This window comes from Anomaloglossus baeobatrachus, chromosome 10 (assembly GCF_048569485.1).
Source record: "Anomaloglossus baeobatrachus isolate aAnoBae1 chromosome 10, aAnoBae1.hap1, whole genome shotgun sequence".
In the NCBI taxonomy this organism is placed as follows: Eukaryota; Metazoa; Chordata; class Amphibia; order Anura; family Aromobatidae; genus Anomaloglossus; species Anomaloglossus baeobatrachus.
Genome location: NC_134362.1, coordinates 33037776 through 33062962, shown reverse-complemented (window position 1 = coordinate 33062962; position 25187 = coordinate 33037776). Strand labels below are relative to the sequence as shown.

General features: G+C 44.8%; 1 protein-coding gene across 11 annotated transcripts in view; it reads left to right on the top strand.

The window, feature by feature from the left end:
• MICAL2 (microtubule associated monooxygenase, calponin and LIM domain containing 2) overlaps nucleotides 1-25187 on the top strand; it is a 336247-nt gene that overhangs the window by 107703 nt on the left and 203357 nt on the right. For all 11 annotated transcript variants that reach the window (XM_075325683.1, XM_075325690.1, XM_075325688.1 and 8 more), the window contains exon 2: nucleotides 241-584. In XM_075325683.1, coding sequence (XP_075181798.1) covers nucleotides 321-584 — 264 coding nt within the window. In that variant the 5' untranslated portion in view covers nucleotides 241-320. The remainder of the gene's footprint in view (nucleotides 1-240; nucleotides 585-25187) is intronic.

Here is a 25187-nt window from a genome sequence, read left to right as displayed (position 1 = left end):
GCTACCTTCAGCCAACACTAGAGGGCGCTTACTGCATACTGCTCATAAGTTGAACATTATGATGAATCTGTATACAGAAAAGCGCCCTCTAGTGGAGGCTGGAAGCAATCAGATCTTTTTTTTACCTATTTATATCTGCATTGGATTTGTATTAGAAAAAAATGAAGCTGTAATAGTAAAATCTAATGCTGTAACATTAACTATGGATGCCTTACTCACTTGTGGTCTTCCTCATTGCAGGTATTACAAGGAAGACAAGACCAAGACATTTCCCATCTTTATGTAGTGTCCTATAAACCCGATTGCTGACGACCTGAATTATGGGGGAGAATGATGACGACAAGCATGGACAAGCTGGACAGCTCTTTGAAAACTTTATCCAGGCCACGACATGTAAAGGAACCTTGCAGGCTTTTAACATCCTCACCCGGCAGCTTGACCTCGATACTAAGGACTATCGGCACTTCTACAGCAAACTCAAGGCCAAGGTGACCAGCTGGAAAGCCAAAGCCTTATGGAACAAGCTGGATAAACGGTACAGCCAGAAGGAATACAAGAAAGGGAAGGCATGCTTAGGAACAAAGGTAAGCGAAATGCGTCTGTCACGGGTATGTCACATTTAACAGACAGTCCCATGGTGTTCATCTGTAGAAGGTCGCAGCGTTTGGCTTCACAAACTGCTCTATGACAATCTATTCTTCCTGCTGTGGTGTAAGTGGTATCCTATGCGTTTTTTCTGCTTGGGATTTATCCCTTTCCTTTTAGGACCCTGCAGATATCCTCACCTTTCAGCTGGTAATCATCATCACTTCATCTGGTATCCTATGTATCTTCCTTGCTTGGGGTTTATCCGTTTACTTTTAGGACCCTGCAGATATCCTCACCTTTCAGCTGTATCTTCCCTGCTTCGGGTTTATCCCTTTCCTTTTAGGACCCTGCAGATATCCTCACCTTTCAGCTGTATCTTCCCTGCTTCGAGATTATCCCTTTCCTTTTAGGACCCTGCAAATATCCTCACCTTTCAGCTATATCGTCCCTGCTTCGGGTTTATCCCCTTCCTTTTAGGACCCTGCGAATATCCTCACCTTTCAGCTACTAATCATCATCACTTTCCTTGGTATCCTATGTATCTTCCCTGCTTCGGGTTTATCCCTTTCCTTGTAGGACCCTGCGGATATCCTCATTTTTAAGCTACTAATGATCATCAATTCCCCTTGTTTCCTTAAATAACCACATTTCCCCTTGGTGTTTGCTGGTGATAGAGTTATATTCCTATACAGGCCTTGGATGCAAGTAGCCTTGCAATCATCTGAAGAAACATTGATGTTTGTTGCTGTTTCTCTCCATGAGTCTTCTTGGGGATAAATTATTTGATTGGAGCTTAGTGGGGTTGACTATGCGTTCATCCCATCCGTTCCCTACCAGGGCCCAGTTCAGGGTCAGCCAGGGTCGGTTGTCTCTTCTCCATAGGCACATAGTATGCAAAGAAAGGGTCTGAACTTTTTATTTTTTTAATAAAAGCCGAGTTCCCCATTTATTATGAAATGTTGGGGGTTGTGGTGGCAGGATGGGACTTTTCCATGACTTTATAAAGCTTGTTCTCGCTATTTTAAGGATTTATAATCCCTCATCAATAGCCTCTATGAGAACTGATATGATTGTCAACTAGAAATGAGAGAATCGATGCGCAACAAATCAAGATTCTGAGGAGTCTGAAATGATTTGATCTCTAAGAATCCAGCATAATGAAGGCCAGACATTGTGGTGGATTCTTGTGGTGGCTATACAGGGGTTAAAATAATTAAAAAATACATTGGCCTCACCTGTACTAGGCCCTCACCTGAGTCTTTACTCCATTGCTCCCCTGTCCTTCTCGGGTCCTCGGTTCTTCCAACTCTGAGGTCCACGCGGTCACTTGGGGCGAAACATGTCATGAACATCAATAACGAAGAACTGAAGACCCCTGGAGAACTGTGGGGGACTAGGAAGTAAGGTAAGTGCCTAAGACAGGTGAGGATACCATGTTTTGGGGTTTTTAACCCTTTCCCTCCCTGTCTTTTAATATACTTTGTCCTGCTTACAACCAGTTGGCACAGGTGACGGCACCGCCAGCTACAATGTCTCCTGGATATCGGCCTCATCTGCTGCTGGATTAAACACTTGACTCTATCGCTTCTTCCCTGGACGCTCAGCATGCGGCAGGTGGACACTTGTGTCAGGACTTGGGGTGAAGAGGTTGGAATACTAGGATCAGAGTCGTCACCCTTTGTGGTTACTGTAAATTTGAGGAGTGAAAATGGACTCCAGCATTTTTTTTTTCACGACCTCAACTTGCTGCCAGTGAACGGAGGCAATCTTGTGTTTGTCTAGAATCTAAACACTTACAAAGGGAATCTGTTAGCAGGTTTTTGGTATGTAATCCACTCCAGTGATGTCAGTTACTAATCATTGTTTTATCAAAAGGAGAATATCAATGCAGGACTAGGTGTCACCTGCCTCCTAGTCCTCCTGCTCAGTGTAACCCTGCCCACTACCACTGATAAGCAACTTTCTGCCTATGCACAGTGTACACAGAAAACTGCCAATCAGTGGTGTGGGTGGAGTTATATAGGGCTCAACATTCTTTAGTACTGCAGAGAAATCAGGGATTGTATAAAAATGACAGCATGCAGATCATCAAGCGACACATCACTGGAATCAGGGTCTCAGCCCCTATATCATGCTGCTCTCAGATTACATGGTGACAGATTCCTTTAAGGTAGACTATCAGCACAGAATGACTGTTTAATCTAAGCACAAGCTCTCTGTGCATCCTTGACATCGCTGATCAGTTCAGTGTCTTCCATCTATCTCCGCCCTTGTCTTTCTTAAATGACAGCTCTATCTTGCTAGAAGTCAGAAAATGGAAGAGATTGATGAAAAACAAGTACGTGAGAAGGTGCACTGAACTGATCAAGGGATCACAAAGCTTCGGTGCTTGGTTTGGATAGTCAATTTATGCCAATGGAATCCCTTTAAAAAATGAATATAAAAAGGATTGCTTCTAGTCACTGACAGCAAGAAGAGGTCTTGATAAAGTGAAGGAAGTGGATAGCGGAGTTGTAGGATAAGTGTGCTTTCCATCATTTCAGTACTGTGACAATGTGTTCATTTGTATCCATGAATTTACATGCTATCTATCAATGGGCACTGGCTGCAAGATCCATTGTAGACCATGGATATTGCAGCCAGTGCCCATAGTCTTACCCGATACTGGTCGTGCACTGCCGTCACCCATCTATGATCCTAATCGTCATGTTATAGACTTGTATCTAGGATTCTGTCACCCAGCCCTTTATAAATCATTCAGCAGTGTGGCATGCCGTTGCCCTCCTGGCACCTAGTACCTCTGGCATATGCTCCTGCATATAATGCAAAGTTATATCCCCCCTAGGACAAACCCAATGTCTATCAGTTGTCAGATTATCCTCTTCATTTCCTTTTAAAGTCCATCAGTCGTCAATCAGAAGATCTCCGTATCCTGCAATGCCGAGATTCCAAGAATATTTGTAAATTTCACAATATTTTTCTAATTTCGCTCCAGCGTTAAACATGCATTTCTTACCCGTGAGTCACCACCGAGACCTGCATTCTCCACTGAAGCTTATGGTGGGAGCTGTCATTTCGGAGAAGATGCAAGAGGCGGTGGGGGGGGTCACAAGTTTATTCTGGGGATCGGCCAGTACTCATCTGCCTTGGACGGTGCGTCAGCGATTACCAAAACTCATCACCTCGAAGTCACTTTATCAAGTGGAGCGAAGAGTTTACTTCAAATACCTTTTGTGTGTTCTCTAAAGAACATTCTTCATCCTCAGCGTAATCCCTGGAAGCCAAACTTCCTTTTCTCCGTGGCTGTCAGAGATGGAGAAAAGTAAAAGCTTGGAGATAAGTCATCTACAAATACAGATGTCACCGAGTGAGAGGAGAATAATATATAGGAAAGCAGAGAGGGATCAATGTCATATACCTAATTCACTGGCTGAACCCCCTCTCCCGACACCTCCACCTATCTAGTCACTCCATCTAAACAGCTGTCACTCCCCAGTCCCCATACAGACTGTGCTGTCCTTCCTGAGACATGCAACAATTTGGGGTACATTATGGAGGTGCTGATCTGTGACATCATCACTCATTTCCTTTTTCGGAATTCTCTGACGGTTTACCTATCCATAGGAAAGGAGATACATTTGTGATCTCTAAGGGTCTGACCATTGGGGCACAAACGTTCCTGAGAATAGGGATTAGGACCCCAGGAACTGGGCTGTGCAGAGGTCCTTCTTGAATGAAGCAGATGTCATGCAGTGACTACCGGGGTTCTGCCAGATAAAAGGAACTCCCAGCGAGCGCCGCAACACACAGGATAGATAGGGAACACAATATAATGATGAGCCCTGGCTAAGGGAGAGGGGAGTGCAGTCTCCTCCTGCTACTCACCTGAGGCTGATCCCTACACTCCCTAACATCCCTATATGGGTGCTTTTTCCCTATCGCTGGTCACGTGCCTGTGCCCTGTGATGAGCGGGCACTACCATGCTCGGGTGCTCAGTACTCGTAACTAGTGATGAGCGGGCACTACCATGCTCGGGTGCTCAGTACTGGTAACTAGTGATGAGCGGGCACTACCATGCTCAGGTGCTCAGTACTGGTAACTAGTGATGAGCGAGCACTACCATGCTCGGGTGCTCAGTACTGGTAACTAGTGATGAGCGGGCACTACCATGCTCGGGTGCTCAGTACTGGTAACTAGTGATGAGCGGGCACTACCATGCTCTGGTGCTCAGTACTGGTAACTAGTGATGAGCGGGCACTACCATGCTCGGGTGCTTAGTACTGGTAACTAGTGATGAGCAGGCACTACCATGCTCGGGTGCTCAGTACTCGTAACTAGTGATGAGCGAGCACTACCATGCTCAGGTGCTCAGTACTCGTAACTAGTGATGAGCGGGCACTACCATGCTCGGGCGCTCAGTACTGGTAACTAGTGATGAGCGGGCACTACCATGCTCAGGTGCTCAGTACTGGTAACTAGTGATGAGCGGGCACTACCATGCTCGGGTGCTTAGTACTGGTAACTAGTGATGAGCAGGCACTACCATGCTCAGGTGCTCAGTACTGGTAACTAGTGATGAGCGGGCACTACCATGCTCGGGTGCTTAGTACTGGTAACTAGTGATGAGCGGGCACTACCATGCTTGGGTGCTCAGTACTCGTAACTAGTGATGAGCGGACACTACCATGCTCAGGAGTTCTGTACTTGTGACTAGTGATGAGCGGGCACTACCATGCTCAGGAGTTCTGTACTTGTGACTAGTGATGAGCGGGCACTACCATGCTCGGGTGCTCGGTACTCGTAATGAGAAGTTTGACGCTCAAACGGGTGCAACTCGAGTACCCGATTATAATGGAATTCAGTGGGGAATTCAAACTTTTTTCTGGGAAATCTTCTGGAAAAATACTGGAGTCCCCCATTGGCTTCCACTATTCTCAGGTTTTCAAGTCGCAGCCATCCGAGCATCCAACTGCTGTTAACGAGTACCAAGCACCCAAGAATGATAGTGCTCGCTAATCACTAGTCAGTACCAGAACTTTACTAACTTCCTTCATCTTCACTTGCTACTGTCTGTGAATGGAGACGGTTCTCAGGTGTACCTCTAATCTCCTTCATGCTCTTGTACAACTTGTTTAACCTGTCTGACAAATTACCCAAGCCAAGTGGTTTTCATAAAACATAGCGGGCCCCATAGTATGACAAAGTGAAATCTGGCCCCCAGTATGGGGATGGGTTTTGCTACCCAGAACTGAATGTCTGGTGTTGGTTTTGCTCTCTCCATGACCCATGGGTCAATTACGGACCCCATGTTTGCTACCCATGCAGTTTTTATGGAGAGGGTCTCTCGACCAAGCTTCAAATGGGCAGAGAAACAATTAGGCCCGGTCTTTAAGGTCCCTTTTATCAGACGTATGGGCGGCTCTATAGCATGTATGCCCCTTCCTGATCCAGTTTTCCCACCCTCCTCATTGTTCCCCGCGCTTCTGTGTGTACGATTTCCCCAACTCTTGTAGGAGTTAGCCATTGTGCCCCTAATCACTTTTCGCACATAGCTCCCCTTCCCAAATTCATTACCCCAAATATTTTAGGAATGGCTGGAGTTCCGAGCCCTACAATTCCCATATATTCATATGAGACAAATGGGGCGCGTGGGGTGACAATCACCATCTAATGACTGGGGCTTTTGTGTTTCTTGGAACAGAACAAACTTCTGGAATTAATATTTCATGGGAGAAACAATGTTTCTGTGAAATCTCCCGGCAGATCTAAGAACGCCTTGAGCTAATTCCCTCAGATGTCGGCAAGGACACGAGCCACCGGTGCAAGCCCAGAAAAACTCGCTCACACCCCCGCTCCCATTGACATTCATGTAGCCGGAGCAGAACAATACAAATATTGTCGACTTCTCCGACTCCTCAAAGGATTGGATTGACTGGATCCAAAATATTATCATGCGTCTCATTCAATTTCAGCTCGGATTAAACAAAGAGGCTTCTGTCCGGTAATCCCCAATGTCAGCGCAAAATCATCGCGTCTGATACGATGATCAGATTCTCCAGACAATCATAGACGCACCTATATTTGGATCGTGTCGTATAGTTCCATCGTTTGACACCACCTTACTCCAGATGGTGCAATAACTACTGTAGAATGGAGCAAAATGATTTGCAGGGCCGTGGTCCCTAGTCCTTTTCCACCAGACCGACACCTTATGAACGTCCTCCTTTCTGAAGGCATCACTGATACCACCTCTGATTTTTAGGCTCGTTGCAACTTTATGATTGCGTCACTTTGTAATGAGGATGTTAGCAGAAAAGAGGGCTCTGGTCCAGTGGCTAAGGACTAGCAATAAAGAGACCTTTGGTCACATGACATGATATCACAAAGGTCCTTAAGTAGCCCTACCATCAGGATATAAATGCTGGGGCCCCTAGAAAGATGGGGGCCCTGTGAAATTGCCCAGTTTGCGATCCCATCCCCCTAATGCCAGTCCTGCAAACCAGTCTGTCTCTTGTTCAGTTCTTTAAGGCTATGTGTCCACGGGAGAATGTTGCTGCGGATTTTTCTGCATCAAAATCCGCGGCTTTCCCGCAAAATCTGCACCTTTTCAAAGGTGCGGATTTGCCGCGGATTTACCGCCGATTTGCTGCGGATTTTGGTGCGGATTTTTTTTTTTCCCAATTCTGAAGCCAAAGTCCGGATCAAAATCCGCAACAATAATTGACATGTTGCAGATTTTTCCGGATCAAAATCCGCACCAAATCTGCCGCGGAAAAATCCACAGCATGGGCACAGCATTTCCAAAATGCCATAGAAATGGCTGGGAAGTGCCGCTGCTGCAGATTTTCGGAAAATCCGCGGCTTTTCCGCGAGAAATCCGCGGCAAAATCTGCGCATTTTCCGCAGCGTGGGCACATAGCCTTAGACTTCTTCAGTTAAGAGACCTTTGCTCACATGATGTGATATCACAAAGGTCCTTAAGCAGTCCTACCATCAGGACATAAATGCTGGGGTCCTTAGGAGAATGGGGAACTTGTGAAATTGCCCAGTTTGCGCTTCTTTCCCCCTAATACCAGTCCTGCACACCAGCCTGTCTCCTGTTAAGTTCTTTTAGACTCCCGCAATTAAGAAACCTTTGATTACATCATGTCACATGACTGTGAAATCATCAAAGGTCCTTAAACAATCTTACCTATGGAATACAACTGCTGGGGTCCCTAAGAGAGTGAAGGCCTTGGGAAATTGCACAGTTTGACTCCCCCTAACGCCGGCCCTGACTGTAACTAGGGCTTATATTTCAAGCATTCTGCAAAATCCTGCAAAATCATGCTATGGCTTATTTTCGGGGAAGCATAACTTCCAAGATTTATTATTCAAGGATCTTGGAAATGTGGGTAACAATTCCTTAGCCAGTCGTAATAGTGTCCATAAGGAAATATCCAAGACTCTAGACTTATCAGTGTGGATGTCTTATGTTACAGTATTCATAGTCTTCTATTACTGAGCGCCATTTCTCAGCTCGTCTGGCGGGATGTGCGTTCCTGAGCCCCGGCTTTTCCTCTGTTACATATAATCTAATTAGGCCGTATTTTTCACATGTGGGGAGTAAGCGCCGATGTTTTCCCAGGTTTACTTATTTTAAACAGTTTCATTTATATTTCTGGAATGAAGATTGATGTTTGACCCCGGCACAATGATGTCAGAAGACCACACAGAACATCGCCAGACGATAGCGGAGCAACGCAGAATCAGAGCGGGGTGCTGGGGATTTAGGCAGCTGCCGGTCATTTGTTGTAGAATTATTTAGACGCTTTATATTTCATTCCCAGCGAACGTGAGCCAAGATCTCCGCTGCCTGCGACACCCGATACAAGTGTCAGAGACCGAGGAGTGTCATAGAGCAGAACACAGAAACCGAAGCCAGAAATGTATAGAATAATGTATAAGCTTCCCTATAGGGGGCAATATTATAGCAGTTATATTCTTGTACATAGGGGCAGTATTATAGCAGTTATATTCTTGTACATAGGGGGGCAGTATTATAGTAGTTATATTCTTGTACATAGGTGGGCAGTATTATAGTAGTTATATTCTTGTACATAGGGGGCAGTATTATAGCAGTTATATTCTTGTATATAGAGGGCAGTATTATAGTAGTTATATTCTTGTACGTAGAGGGCAGTATTATAGTAGTTATATTCTTGTACATAGGGGCAGTATTATAGTAGTTATATTCTTGTACATAGGGGTAGTATTATAGCAGTTATATTCTTGTACATAGGGGCAGTATTATAGTAGTTATATTCTTGTACGTAGAGGGAAGTATTATAGTAGTTATATTCTTATATATAGGGGGCAGTATTATAGTAGTTATATTCTTGTATATAGGGGGCAGTATTATAGTAGTTATATTCTTATACATAGGGGCAGTATTATAGTAGTTATATTCTTATACATAGGGGCAGTATTATAGTAGTTATATTATTGTACATAGGGGGCAGTATTATAGTAGTTATATTCCTGTACATAGGGGCAGTATTATAGTAGTTATATTCTTGTACATAGGGGCAGTATTATAGTAGTTATATTCTTGTACATAGGGGCAGTATTATAGTAGTTATAGACTTGTATATAGGGGCAGTATTATAGTAGTTATAGACTTGTACATAGGGGGCAGTATTATAGTAGTTATATTCCTGTACATAGGGGGCAGTATTATAGTAGTTATATTCTTGTACATAGGGGCAGTATTATAGTAGTTATAGACTTGTATATAGGGGCACTATGACATTCTTATGTAAAGCTCACTGTATAGACTTTGTTCTCCTCGTGTCTACATAGACTGATGAGCCTTCTCTGGGGTTATTGGAGCCGATGCTGATAATCACCCACAGACCAGAAATAACCCTTTTCCGAATGACCCTTTTAATAGAAACTGGCAAGTTGGTCTTAAAAAAGAACATGCTGACACTGCGTGCTGAGAGGGCTATGGCGTGATACAGTTACAGTGAATCACTCGTGCCGGACAGTCGTGCTATACTGTGATCATGCGCTTTCATCTTGTTTAGAGCCGTCATTAATATTAAGCTTTATGACTTCACTATCAGCAGCGTCCAACAGATTATCTCCACCAATGTCCTCCAGAGCTGCAATCTTTGCAAGCAATAAAGAACAGTAAGGCTACTTTCACACATCAGTTTTCTGTATTCAGGCACAGTCCTTTTTTTTCCTGATCCAACGGATCCTGAAAAAAAAGTGAAAACCGTATCCACCGGATCCGTTTTTTTAACGGATCCGTTATGCCGGATCCGTTAAAAAACGGATCCGGTGGATACGGTTTGCATCCGTTTTTGCATCCTTTTCGTCCGGTTTTTGGCTGGATCCGTTTTGTTAATTACATTGGTGCATGCGCAGTTAACAAAAACGGATCCGGCGGCCGCATCCGTTTTTTACCGCATTACGCCGGATCCGGCGTCCATAGGCTTCTATTGTAAAACACGCCGTATCGCGCCGGATCCGGCGCGATGCGTTTTTTTTGCCGGACAAAAAAACGTTGCAAGCTACGTTGCCTCCGGCCGCCGCATTTATTTATTTTGCCGCATCCGGAAAAAAACGGATGCACCGCAAAGCCATCCGGTACAATCCGGTAACAATGCAAGTCTATGGGGAAAAAACGGATGCGGTACTGGATCCGTTTTACCCGTTTTTTTCCGGATTGAACCTGATGGCAAAAAACTGATGTGTGAAAGTAGCCTAAGGAACACACTTTGCTGTCGATTCCTGTATTTTGGTGCAAAATTCACAAAATCTGTACAAAACCCACAGCCTTTTGGTGCAGTTTTGCAAAAACCATGTATGTGAAAAACAATATTTTACTGATATAATGTGATCCTGGTATCATGATCCCATCTTTATGTGGTCCTTGTATTATACTTTACTGATATCATGTGGTCCTGATGTTATATGGTCCTAGTATCTTATTATTCTAGTATTATATGGTGCCTATGTAATGTGATCTGTTTAGATTATGGTCCTGATATCATATTGTACTACGGTTTATATGGCGCTGGAGTATTGGAATTGTATGATACTTGTATTCTAGGATCCTGGTATTATATTGTATATGTCTATGTTTTAGGTATTGTGTAGTACTGATATTGTGTAGCATGTGTAGTCTTGGTATTTTATGATCTTATGTTGTAGTCTTTGTATTATATTGTATTGATATTATTAATTTATTGTATTGTTTTTGTTGGTGGTATTATGATAATTTATCACTCGGCATTTTGCACAGACTTTACCGACTGTCATGGCGGGAGAAGTCTGTTCACATTGCGGATTCGGACACTCTAACCCAATTCATAGGCAGGCTAGCAAGAGTTAATCTCTGCTGGTCTGCTTGCTCCATTAATCACATATATAACTATTATAATACTGCCCCCCTATGTACAGGAATATAACTACTATAATACTGCCCCTATATACAAGAATATAACTACTATAATACTGCCCCTATATACAAGAATATATCTACTATAATACTGCCTCCTATGTACAAGAATATAACTACTATAATACTGCCCCTATGTACAAGAATATAACTACTATAATACTGCCTCCTATGTACAAGAATATAACTACTATAATACTGCCCCTATGTACAAGAATATAACTACTATAATACTGTCCCTATGTACAAGAATATAACTACTATAATACTGCCCCCTATGTACAAGAATATAACTACTATAATACTGCCCCTATGTACAAGAATATAACTACTATAATACTGCTCCTATGTACAAGAATACAACTACTATAATACTGCCCCTATGTACAAGACTATAACTACTATAATACTGCCCCTATGTACAAGAATATAAATACTATAATACTGCTCCTACATACAAGAATACAACTACTATATGTAAGACCTATCACATCTGCTCCCCTCCTATTTATGTTGGTGGAATCCTTCTACCAATGTCAGCTATAGTTTATTCTATGTTGGCTTGTAAGGTTTGATGTCCCAGATTTTCTTCTTGTGAAAGTTGAGTTTATTGCTTGGTGTAGTTGTGGCGTTTACCCCTTTTGTCTTGTTGCTTTCTTCCTGCTCTTGTTTTCCTCCTGAACCTCTTATTGTCTTTACCTTTGTGTGTGAGTGCTGTGTGACATATTTTTGTTTTTTCCTGGTCTGTTTTTATCTGTAGTTTTCAACACTCTCCTGTCCTGTCCCTTCCTGGAGGAGGGGGAATCAGATCAGGACTTTTTAGGAAAGAGAATCAGGCATCTCCACCATCAGGAGTATCCCTGAGATTAGGGTTTGCATAGGAACCCCTAGCTTGAAGTTCAGCTAAGGAGCCCCGGTCTCCTGCTATACCATAGTCATTGTGAGATTATTATTATTAGGTACATGTGAATCTCATATATAGTCCTGATTGTATATGGTTTCATACCTCTCGGATCGCCTTTCATGCTGTTAGTCGCTGACCGCTCTTGCCTTTGTATAATCTCCTTTGTTGTTCCCTTCGGTGAAACCTTAGCATGCACTAACGTTGAACTGCGTTACATCACTGACATTTTTGGCACTTGTCTTAACAAAGAAATGATTTTGCTCGGTGCCAAAATGTTTTAACTATAACAAGCAGCAAAGATGTCAGTGTTCATCCATGGGCTGTGCGGAGCAGGGGCTGAGCCCGCCGTCTCTGGGAGTATATCGGGGCTCTGATATGCATATTTCACTCATCGCCTCACTCGCCCGTTGTGTGTGTGCACTTTCTACGTCCGTCCTATTCCTTGCATGATAATCGCTCCCATCTGATCATATCTCATAGAGTTTCATGGTCTATATAGGCTGCTAATGGTAAAAAAGAATAATTTACACACTGCAGACAGAAGTATGGCACCGCTAACATTCATCCTGCGCTTTCTGGTGTGTGCACACTGACACTGCAGAGCAGTAAAGGATAGCGGGGGGGGATGAAACTCTATTTATGGCTTCTACTATTGTATTCTTATATGATAAAATTCTGACTATCTACAACCACCACTAGGGGGAGCTTACTGTATACGGCTTTATATAGCCCCTATTGACCCTTATAACATCACTGTTGGCGATGAGCTCCCCCTAGTGTTGACTTTAGGTAACTAGAGATCAGCATATATCTATTGCTTTGGTTATTTTAGGAATTTTAGGAAACTTTGGCAATAGTAGAGAATATCATAAAATGTACAAATAGCCCCAGCTCTGTAGACCCTCATCTTCACTGAGGTCATAATTAAATAGAGGGGCATGGTTGTGCCGGTGCGCTGATGCACCGTTTAGAGTTCATTAGAGTTGTAGAAAGTGAAAAGAGCATTAGAGCAACTATTCTACCCCTGACCGCAGATAGAAAGAAGCAAGGGCCTATGTATAGGTGACCATTGCTTTTTTTTATGGGAAAATCTCTTTAAGTAGCTGGTCGTATCTCTTGTGTTCAGCAGCACACTGCTCCTCTGCTTACAAGCTTTCTGACCTATGTATAAGTGACCATTGCTTTTTTTTATGGGAAAATCTCTTTAAGAAGCTGGTCGTATTTCCTGTCTTCAGGAGCACACTGCTCCTCTGCTTACAAGCTTTCTGACCTATGTATAGGTGACCATTGCTTTTTTTATAGGGAAAATCTCTTTAAGAAGCTGGTCATATCTCTTGTGTTCAGGAGCACACTGCTCCCCTTCCTCCCAGCTTTCTGCTTGTCAGGGGAATGGTGCGCTCCTGATTACTGATAGTTTGGTTGAGCCACTGGCCAGACCTCTGTGCTCTTAGATGCTGACACCAATGGTAGCTTTCGCTCTGCAGCATTGGGCAATCATTCTATCCCTGACCGCAGATAAGAAGAAACAAGGGCCTATGTATAGGAGACCATTGGTTTTATTTTATGGGAAAATCTCTTTAGGAAGTTTGTCGTATCTCCTGTCTTCAGGAGCATGCTGCTCCCCTTCCTCCCAGCTTTCTGCATGTCAGGGGAATGGTGCGCTCCTGATGACTGACAGTTCGGTTGAGCCTCTGGCCAAACCTCTGCACTCTTAGACGCTGACACCAATGGTAGCTTTCGCTCTGCAGCATTTTGCAATCATTGTATCCCTGACCACAGATAAGAAGAAACAGTGGCATATGTATAAGTGACCATTGTTTTGGTTTTTTTTTTTCTTTTTTTCTAGGAAAATCTCTTTTATGTGCGCACTTACCGGATTTTTCGCGGATTTTGCCGCGGATTTGCTGCATGTTTCGCTGCAGAAAATGTTCATAACATCTCTGCATTGAATCACCAGCAAATCCTATGGAGAGAAAAAATCCTGTGCGCACTGGGCGGAATTTGACAGCTGCATGTTTTGCTGCGGGAATCCCGCAGCAAAAACAAGTGCATGTCACTTCTTTTCCGCACATCGCTGCGGGATTTCACTCCATTGACTCAATGTTAATCATGAAATCCCGCAGGGAATAACGCAGGCAGCAAATTCTGTGCGGTTCACTGCGTTTTCCTGCGTTATTCCCTGCGGTATTTTGCGGTTTACCTCCGGTAATATACATCACTTGCTTGCGGTTTTGCAGGGAAGTGATGTCATTACAGGAACAGGAAGTCGTGCAGAGTAAACACAAACACATCACAGACACAGACACATCACAGACATAGATCACATAGACACAGACATAGATCACACATAGAAAGAAAACGGAAATATAGAAAAAAAAGAACGTGGGCTCCGCTGCATATTCACCTTCCAGCCGAGGTAAGCACACAGCGGCGGCTCGGTATTCTCAGGCTGGGGAGGGAGAGGGGCAGGGTTAATGTCCCCCGCCTCACTCCCCCTCCGGCAGCCGAGAATATCAGCCGCAGCTGCCCCGGCACTGTCGCATGCATTATGCGGCACTGCCGGCGTGTCCTCGGCTCTTCTTGCCACCGTGTAGCAGTGGTGACAAGGTAATACAAGGGGTTAATGGTGATGGGGGACCACCGCCATTAACCCCAGGCTTGATCATGGCAGCGTCTATGTGACAGCTGACATGATCAACCCGTAAGTAAAGTGAAAAAACACAGACACCAAAAAATCCTTTATTTTAAATAAAACCAACAAGCCTCGTTCACCATTTTATTAACCCCTCCCAAACAAAGCTCCGGCGTAATCCACACAGCTCCGGCTCCTGCGTCCTGCACTGCTGACATCCAGCCGCGACTGTCACAGACACAGGCTGAATGCAGCAGACAGCAGAGGTAATCACCGGTCATTTCCCACGGCCGGTAATGTGAACTCACTGCCGACCGTGGGAAATGCAGCGATCTGTCTATCCCTCTATCTATCTATCCCTCTGTCTGTCTATCTATCTATCTATCTATCCCTCTATCTATTCTTCTGTCTATCTACTATCAGAATTAAATGTATTTTTTTTTTTTTTTCTTCAATGTGCTTTATTGCATTGAATGCAATAAAGCACATCCCAACCCGCACGCGGCAAAACCGCGGCAATACCGCGAACAATAACGCGGTAAAGCCGCGGCAAACCGCATGCGGTTTTCGGGTGCGGTTTCCCGCGGTTTTTTACCGCGGGTGCGGTAATCTTTGAGAGGATGCGGAATTTTCTCAAGAAAATTCCATTTCTCAGTGCGCACAGAGCCTTAGGAGTTTCTTCTATCTTCAGGAGCACAGTGCTCCCCTGCCTACCAGCTTTCTGCTTGTCAGGGGAATGGTGTGCTCCTGATGACTGACAGTACGGTTGAGCCTCTGGCCAGACCTTTGCGCTCTTAGATGCTGACACCAATGGTAGCTTTCCCTCTGCACGATTGGAAGTGCTCAGGGGACCTGACGATCCGGCCAGATTCAGAGCTTTCAAGCTGACACTTTGTGACGAGGAACCCTGCCATCTCTGTAGACATCAGCAGTGGTCGGTAACCTAGGCAATGAGCGTAAATTCTAGAATAAAAAATCCTACAGTTCTGAGATCAGAAAGGATTTATAATAAGAGGTAATTAGCCATTTACCTATTAGAGAAAATGAGACAACCCCGTTTAGGGAAAGTTGCGAATTTTGAGCTTTGTATTGGTAGTGCAGAGCCCCAACCTGAATAATCACCATTCTTTCGGATAATGTTGCTGCTGGTTTCATTCCCATCGGTTTTTACCTGCAGCAGTGATGGTGACTTGCAGATATACGCGGAAGCGTTACATACAGCGTCGCATATTTTCACTTGTCTTTGCAGATGTATTAAAGATGACACTTCCTTGAGAAATTTCATAGGAATGCAGAAAGTTCAATGAATGTCCTCCACTCATTCTTGGAATTTGTATCATGCTCATCATGGTCTAAAAGACAAAACTATTAAAGGGGTTGTCCACTACTTTTGCATTGATGTCTTATCCTTATGATAGTGTCACGATTGTCTGAGACTAGTGGCAGTTTGAGGTCTGGAGCCCCTTATCTCTAGGACTCTGCATTTAAATGTAATTTTCTTTCCTTTGGCACTGAAGTAGTTAATGCCAGATTTTCTGTTTGCAGCTCTGCTACATTTGAGGTCAGCTGCACCTGCTCTGTAGTCACACCCCCTTGTGCTTAAATAGCCAGGTCTCCCTCCCAGAATGCTTTGCTTTACAAATCATTTGTAAGAAAGCTGCCTTGGTGGAAGGAGCTGCTGTGGATTGTCTTGAAGTCGTATCCTCTCCTCTTTTGGTTCTTTGCTCCCTGTTTGTCTCCCTACCCTTTTGTCTCTTTAGTGCAGTGGTGGGTCTAGTGAACCTCACCCACCTCTCACTAGTCAGGGGCTTTATAGGGTTTCTTAGGGACCTAAGGTGCTGCTCGGTGACAATTGCGGAAACTGTATAAGGACTGGTTAGGAGAGCAGAGACAGGTTAGGAGGTGTCCATCTACCTTCTCACTAGTGCCACGGCCCACCATTGTTATTGTGTCATCGGTGTTTCCCCCTTGTCTGTTGTGTTTAGGTGTTTTTTCATTGCGCGTCAGACCTTGGTTAATCTGGACATGCTCGACACGTCCTATGCATGATAGATAGGTCATCAATGTCTGATCGGCACTCCCACCGATCAGTAGTTCTTGGTGCAGGCGGACAGAAATGCTCAGTTCTGGAGCTGGACCGTCTTCTAAGAGCAGCCGGGTACTGCACATCCACCTCCTATGGATTAGAATGGGTGGCGGCTTTTCAGTACCCGGCTGCGGCCACTATCAGATGATGGAGCAGCTCCGAAACTGAGCATTTCCGGCTGCCTGCTATTGCCGCCAGGAACAAGAACAGCTGATCGGTGAGGGTGCCGGGTGTTGGAACCCATCTGATTAGACATTAATGACATATTCTAAGGATAGGCCATCAGTGTAAACGTAATGGACAACCTCAAAGCCTTTTACAAAAATCCTCAACAAAAGTGACTTATTTGGAGTATTTGTTCCCATAAATCAACACGGGTATAGTCAACCGGCCAATCAGAAGTGCGAGAAAACTAAAATCATTAGTGGCGGACATGAAGATAAAGATGCTATTTCTGGGCTTCTGATTTACCCAAAGAAGGTTTATGTTACATGGTATTCAGCAATCCCTAATGTCCATTCCTTCTAACTCAAACATGAATTCTCCGGACCAGCAAACTGCCTAAACTTCTGCTTTTATAGAGGTAGTAATACTTCCTGATGAGGACATTTGCTTAGCAGCACCTGGCCGCCACTTCTCCTCTTAGGTACTGGGGAAGTTGTAAGGGTGTACTTAATTGTTCACATACTGCTTTTGCATTTGGCCACGTTTTGTTAAATAATTGAGGTGTAATATGTCATGTGTTGTGTTTATCTGGGGTTGTATTTACGGAATTTTCAGACTTTCTAAGTAGATTATTTTTTTATCATTATTTTTTGATACGTAAAACCATAGAATTCCGACATCTTTTTTCTGTACATAATGCTTAATTTTTGGAGGATATTTTTTCCTCTTTTTGTTGCTATTTTTATATTTAGTGTAGGGACCTACAACCATGAGGTTCCCGTGACGAGGGTTGTAGGCTTGCGTATTATGGCCATAATACCAACTAAAACCTCATATTTTTTTGTACAGGATGCAGCCAGGCCCCTTTCTATTAGGCCTTGCATATTAGAGTTCCCGTCCCTGTATGGTGCACAGATGGATATGGCTTGGCAGCCCGCCTGATCTAATAGTATGGGCGTCACCTAATAGGCTGCGGGCTTGCGATTACATTAATAAAAACGTTTATGATCCAGACCAGCAAACTTCCAAAACTTCTGCTTTTATAGAGGTAGTAATACTTCCTGATGAGAACATTTGCTTAGCAGCACCTGGCCGCCACTTCTCCTCTTAGGTACTGTGGAAGTTGTAAGGGTGTACTTAATTTTTCACATACTGCTTTTGCATTTGGCCACGTTTTGATAACTAATTAAGGTGTAATATGTCATGTGTTCTTCTGTTCATCTCTGGGGTTGTATTTACGGAATGTTCAGACTTTCTAAGAAGTAGATGATTTTTTTTATCATTATATCCTGTTACGTAAAACCATAGAATTCTTACAATGTTTCTCTCCTGACTGTACCTGCGCGGTGGATTGTATGCAGGATGTATATAGCGGCTGCGCTCAGCACCATGCTGTCGGCACAGGACGTGCCTGTTCTCCTAGGTCACGGCTCTGGCCACCATCCTGTGACCGGCAGCCTGGTAACGGGCTATACTTCCCTTCTGATAATGAGGACGTTGGCAGATTTAAGTGTAGAAAGGAGCTGAGTGCGCCCAGAGCACATCACAGACATAATGCAATTTCCTGCCACTTGTGCCCGGGTTGTCCTTCCCATTTGGCAACTTGCCAGCATCGTGGTGTAAGCTTCTTGCTCTTTCGCCTAGTCTGTACAGTAAGCTTGTATTTGTATTATACCTAGTACCAGGGATAGAAAAAACTTCCGAAATCTGTTAGTTGATTTGTTTTTGAACCTCCATGCTGACAGTTTCCTCTACAATCCATTCTGTCTAAAAAGATGCCACCTCAGCTATAGGGTTGCAACCACTCACATACATGCCAACAGCATCCATTACTGAGACCTTTACAATAGGGAAAGTCGTAAAACTATGTACAGAAGTGGTTTTTTTGTGGGGGGGGGGGTCGCTTGTTACTTTGATAGCATTTCTTGACAGTCTTAGGCTGCTTTCCCACATCCGGTTTTTGCCATGTGGCACAAGCCGGCAAAAAAACTGAGGTAACGGATCCGGTGTAAAAACTGATCCGTTGCATCAGCTTTTTCCATGCGTTCCTTCTGTTTTTTGACGGATCCGTTGTGCTACTGAGCATGCGCAGTTAAAAAAAAACGGATCCGGAGTTGCATTCCATCATATGCCGGATGATGACAGATCCGGCACCCATAGGCTTTCATTGAAACTCACGCCGCAAGGCGCCGGATCGGATGTATGTGTGTGTGTGTGTGGGGGGGGGGGGGGGTGAGGGGGCTGTATATTATATAAAGGCCTGATCACACGTATGTACTGAGGGGATGTGTGTGGGGGGGAGCTGTATATTATAAAGGCCTGATCACATGTATGTACTGAGGGGATGTGTGTGTGCGGGGAGGGGGCCTGATCACATGTATGTACTGAGGGGATGTGTGTGGGGGGAGCTGTATATTATAGACTGCTGTCATGACCACCACCAAACCTCCTAACTTATTAATCCCTCCCTTATTTCCAATCGACGCAAAAAGGCACACACACCACACGATCTCTTTAGTGGACGGGGTCGGCCACAGCTTTATTTATTATATTTCCTTTCACTTCTCTTTATAAAAACGTCTCCTTTAAAACTTCAACTTCTCAGAATACTTGAAACGATTGTTTCACCATCTTTTTAACTCCAACACGGTGTGGCCCTCCGGACTCCCAGAGGCCAAGTTCGCACTCGGTCTCATTAACATTGATTGAATTTACCGCCAGCTGTGACTTGAGCATCAACTCTGTAATAAGAAAGACCATATCACCATCTTTTTAACTCCGACACGGTGTGGCCCTCCGGACTCCCAGAGGCCAAGTTCGCACTCGGTCTCATTAACATTGATTGAATTTAAGACCATATCATACACCAGAAAGGAAAATACCATTTAAGGGAGGGAGGGAGGGACGCTTGTCAGCCGATGCTGGAAAAGAGGCCGATTCCCCTTGCTTCAAGCCTCATAAACACCAGGAACGTACCATCAGGAAAAGTAAGGGTGGGGGAATCCAGCCAGGTCCCATATACCATATAAGGGGAGGGGAAGACACAGCCACTGGCCTGTATAAGCACTGTGGGAAAAGCCTGAGCCAGGCACCCCCACTAAATGAAATGGGTATTGAAATGTTCTTAATTAACCACTCAATTCCTGTCCCAGTCTTAAGGGAGGTAAAAGGAAGGTGTAAGCCCAATCCTGAAGCCCTGCAGACAGCAGTCAGTGACCACTTCCTTATGCAGTTTGTAGTCCTCCAGACTGCTGTCATGACCACCACCAAACCTCCTAACTTATTAATCCCTCCCTTATTTCCAATCGACGCAAAAAGGCACACACACCACACGATCTCTTTAGTGGACGGGGTCGGCCACAGCTTTATTTATTATATTTCCTTTCACTTCTCTTTATAAAAACGTCTCCTTTAAAACTTCAACTTCTCAGAATACTTGAAACGATTGTTTCACCATCTTTTTAACTCCAACACGGTGTGGCCCTCCGGACTCCCAGAGGCCAAGTTCGCACTCGGTCTCATTAACATTGATTGAATTTACCGCCACGAAGGGGCTGGTGTACCCCTACACCACGCCCCGACCGCCACCACACAAAGAACCGCCTGCTCGACCCCGTCCAGTAAACCACAAACCGTGACAAACAATTCGTATCCTGCCACTTTTCTCCATGTCAATACGTCTCACTCACCCTGTCGTGTAACTCTCGGGTTATCTAGAACCAATAATAATAACCCTAAAGTAGTTGTTACCCCAACCCACTCTGCTGACGTACATTGCCACTGACAGCACCTGGATCCAATACCGACCAAGACTCCCCTTCCAACACACGCAGGTGTTCCCAAAACCAAAAACCTTTGGTCCTGGCCTACTCGCAGCCTTCTGGGCAGCCCAACATATGCCTGACAACAGACACTAGGCCAGCGGTGACCTGCCGAAATACAAACGCTAACTTCGGAGCATGCAACTACAGCAAAACGGTCTGGCTTCCATTTACAAACCCACCAACACGTTTAACTTGATTCCCGACAAGCCCACTCCGTATACCTAGAGCTGATCCTGAACAAATGGGTTCAAAATCCCTCGGAGATACCATGATCAAAGTTCGGAAAATGAAAAGCGCAAAGAGACCAGGCGCCTTGCCACGTAATCCAGACTGCATAATAGGGTACTTTTGGCCAGGCACAGATTTTAATATAATCCACGCACCCAGGATTGTCCTGGAGCACTTAATTTGAACCGCAGCATTTAAATGGTTACTAGGACAACATTATACGCATTGGTAATCAGTAACCAGGGCAACATATGCGCTCATCCACCTGCCCTGGTCCCTGATACAACAAAGTCCTGTACCCAAAGAACGCCAAAAAGGAAACCGCTCCAAAACCACCAGAACAGACCACAACACGCGCCGCCTGCTGCCTCGTTAATAGTTCTTGTGAAAGCTGAAACCAACCGTTTTCTCTAACACTGTCGAATACGAAGCCCTTTGGGACCTCAGCTGTTGCAACTAGCGAACTATATTCTTTTAAGGGGGAACTGTCGAAACAGTGCCTGCAGTTACGAGAATCACTCTTACCAACGTACACCGCTCCCTCTACATCTTACCATATGTGTCCCAAGTTGTTACTGCACCAATGATCTGACCGAGGTCATAGCTTATTCCTCCGCTACCCCATATCACCTTCAAACGTGCCCAAAAGTTTCCTGGTATGCCTCTGGCAGCAACCGATGAAATTCCTGCCAAAGCGAAAGAGAGAATCAGCACATTTATTTTAGACACCTGTGACATGTCTAGTGCGAGGCCAAAATATATATGAAGAATATATATGTGAAGTGAACTGGGACCGAAAATACCCCTTTTTTTTTTTTTTTTTCTTATTATTATAATATTTATCCGAGCAGCATAGACCCGATGGCGCATGATACAACCGTAAACCGAACAGCTCCTTGAGGACCACAGGGAGTGCATGTTGTTCAATATTACCTTAAGATACAGTCATAAAACCATCTACAGGTCCCTTAATCCTCTCAATTTTGCCTTTGGGGGCCAGAAAACCGTGGCCACGAAATCTAGCTCAATATCTAAAACAGGGGGGAAGGAAGGGTCACCGAGACGCCGCATTAACCGCTGAACCAGTCGAACAAACAAGGAGATATTCACAACTAAAGGTATCCAGAATGAGAGCTGTCTTCAAGCCTGACTACCACCAACGAGCCACGAGAAACTATAAGTGTTGAGTTAAACAATATCTGTTAAGTTCTTTTGCCACAAGACCCAACGGTAAATGTGCATGTTGTGAAAAGGGGGTGTTCTAAAACAGCTGCCGTTCTGGCCAAAAATTTTTAGCTTTTTTTTTTTTTTTTTTTTTATTTGTGGTTTATCTAGTAGTTTAGTTACTGTTGATTTCAAGTCCGAAAAGGCGGAGCGCTAGAAAACGGAAGGCATGAAAAACCGAACGTAAGGGCCGCTCACAGGCTGGCCTCTGCCATATTATTGGTGTACAAGTCTAACTCCCTACCTATCTCTACACAGGGGACCTTCGGCCGGGAAGACTTACCTGGTCTGGATCAACGGCTGCACGTGAATAACATTCGCGCTTTTATCACCCAAGCTGCTATCACAAAGAAACCTATTGGGTACCAAACTGAACCCTGAAACTCATGCGTCGAATTGAGATTACAGACCCCTTTCATTAAATTGTTTTCATAACTATTTATATTATATGTTTTATACTAAAATTAAGGGGTGTTTTAACCTACTTTAGTATCATATATCATATGCACTTTAGGTTTTTTTTTTTTTTTTTTTTTTTTTTTATAATGTGAGCTTATATTCAATGAACCTATTTACCTAATTACTTCAATGTATTGTATAACAATAGTTCAGATGTATTGCCTACCTCTTTGCCGCTATTTTTTTTTTTTTTTTTTTTTTTTTTTTTTTTTTTTTTTGTAAGATATAGTATGTGCGTTAACGTTACAATATTGATGGTCTATTACACACTGCTGCACACAGCTTACTGATATGTATGCTGTAAACTCTCTCCCTAGTAACACCAGCCGCACACAGCTCACTGACCCATATGCTGTAAACTCTCTCCCTAGTATCACCAGCCACCCACATACTGATATGTATAGCTGTAGGCTCTTTCATCTTGCAAAATTCCTTAAACTACATATGTCATGCGTTACAACTGTGTAATCTGCACTGTGCACTGAATCCATATATGTGAGCTCAGATTAGCACTCCTCGGCCATCTAATAATTTGCCTATGCCTTCTCTTTTTATTTTGATCTTTGGAAACAAGCATCCAAATATCAACCTACTGATTCAACCAGAGACTCTCATGTAACCAGAGACTCTCATGTATTACAGAATTCTCTCTTGGTCTGTTTTTTTCTTTTTTTGAGGAGCACATTGGACTAAACCGACAGTTTTAAAAAAGGCGCAGCTTGGGGTAAAACAATTTTTTTTTTTTTTTAATATTACTTGAACACTGTAAAGGCTTAGCTAAGGGTTCTCTCCACTAGCTTTGCCATAAGGGCTTAATGGTTGATACTAAACTACTACCGTAACCCCATGCCCCAGCAAAGGTAACTTACCATCCTGTTCGAATGCAGCAGAAGTGAACCCATGCAGGTACAGCAGCACTGCGCTGCAGCAGCAAGAGCCCCATGCAGGGACAGCGGCCCTGCGCTGCAACAGAAGTGGACCCCATGCAGGGACAGCGGCACCGCGCTGGCAACATGGCCACGCGGGACGGCCCACTGGCCGACAACGATGATCCAGGCTGCTTCATTCTTGGTCTGTTGGAGCTGCTGGAGCAGAAGACCCATGCAGGGACAGCGGCACCGCGCTGCAACGTAAGTGTACCCCATGCAGGGACAGCGGCCACTCGCTGCAACATAAGTGGACCCCATGCAGGGAGAGCAGCACCGCGCTGGCAACACCGCCTCGCGGGACAGCCCACCGGCTGACAACGATGGTCGGGACAAGCGTGCACATGAACATCCACTGTCTCTGGAGGAATGCCTGCAACAGCGCCTTCAGCCCGAGGCCGAACTCCTTCCACATCCATCTATCCCACCACAGCATTCACGTGACCTCAACCACGTCCTGCAATACCTGCGCACCATACCCGGAGCAAGCGAATCCTTTAGGCGGGAATTGGGATCAGAGGCGGGCTGGAGACTGCTGCGGCGGTAGGTGGAAATGGGGGGAGGGGTGCTAATGGCTCACCTGCTGAAGATAAGAACTGATCGTTCTCCCTTAGAGCCTGCACTGAAGAGCTGCAGTGTCAGTTTACATTAGCAGCTTTGTCCGTTGAAAATGGCGCAGCAGGGATTGGAGGGGCACAGCTACAGGACAACTCTTGAGAGCACGGGCATAATGTGAGAAACTAAGAGGGGGTTGGGCGGTACCCGTCACTCACACAGAGGGGGAATGGTTATCTACCACTCGCGCCGCCGCTCACGGAGACCAGCGGAGGCCTATGGTGGCCGACGCTCAGTGTCCCTAGGTCGTTGGTGAGTACAGCAGGAGCTGAGGCAGAGCCTATGAGGTGGGTCAGGCGCACCGAGCGCTCTCGTCGTGACTGAAAATGCGAGCCCTACCTGCTGCATCACCCAGCAAAACAGACAGACACGCTTTAAGCTGAACATCATCGGTCTTTAGGCGCACGGCCATACTTGCTATTCTGCCTTTGTCAGCCATCACTGGAAAGCTGACACGCTTGTCAGCCGATGCTGGAAAAGAGGCCGATTCCCCTTGCTTCAAGCCTCATAAACACCAGGAACGTACCATCAGGAAAAGTAAGGGTGGGGGAATCCAGCCAGGTCCCATATACCATATAAGGGGAGGGGAAGACACAGCCACTGGCCTGTATAAGCACTGTGGGAAAAGCCTGAGCCAGGCACCCCCACTAAATGAAATGGGTATTGAAATGTTCTTAATTAACCACTCAATTCCTGTCCCAGTCTTAAGGGAGGTAAAAGGAAGGTGTAAGCCCAATCCTGAAGCCCTGCAGACAGCAGTCAGTGACCACTTCCTTATGCAGTTTGTAGTCCTCCAAAGGCCTGATCACATGTATGTACTGAGGGGATGTGTGTATGGGGAGGGGGAATGGCTGTATATTATAGAGGCCTGATCACATGTATGTACCGAGGGGTGTGTGTGTGTGTGTGTGGGGGGGGGCTGTATATTATAAAGGCCTGATCACATGTATGTACTGAGGGGTGGGTGTGTGTGTGTGTGTGGGGGGGGGCGGGACTGTATATTATAAAGGCCTGATCACATGTATGTACTGAGGGGTGTGTGTGTGTGTGTGTGTGTGTGTGTGTGTGTGTGTGTGTGTGTGTGT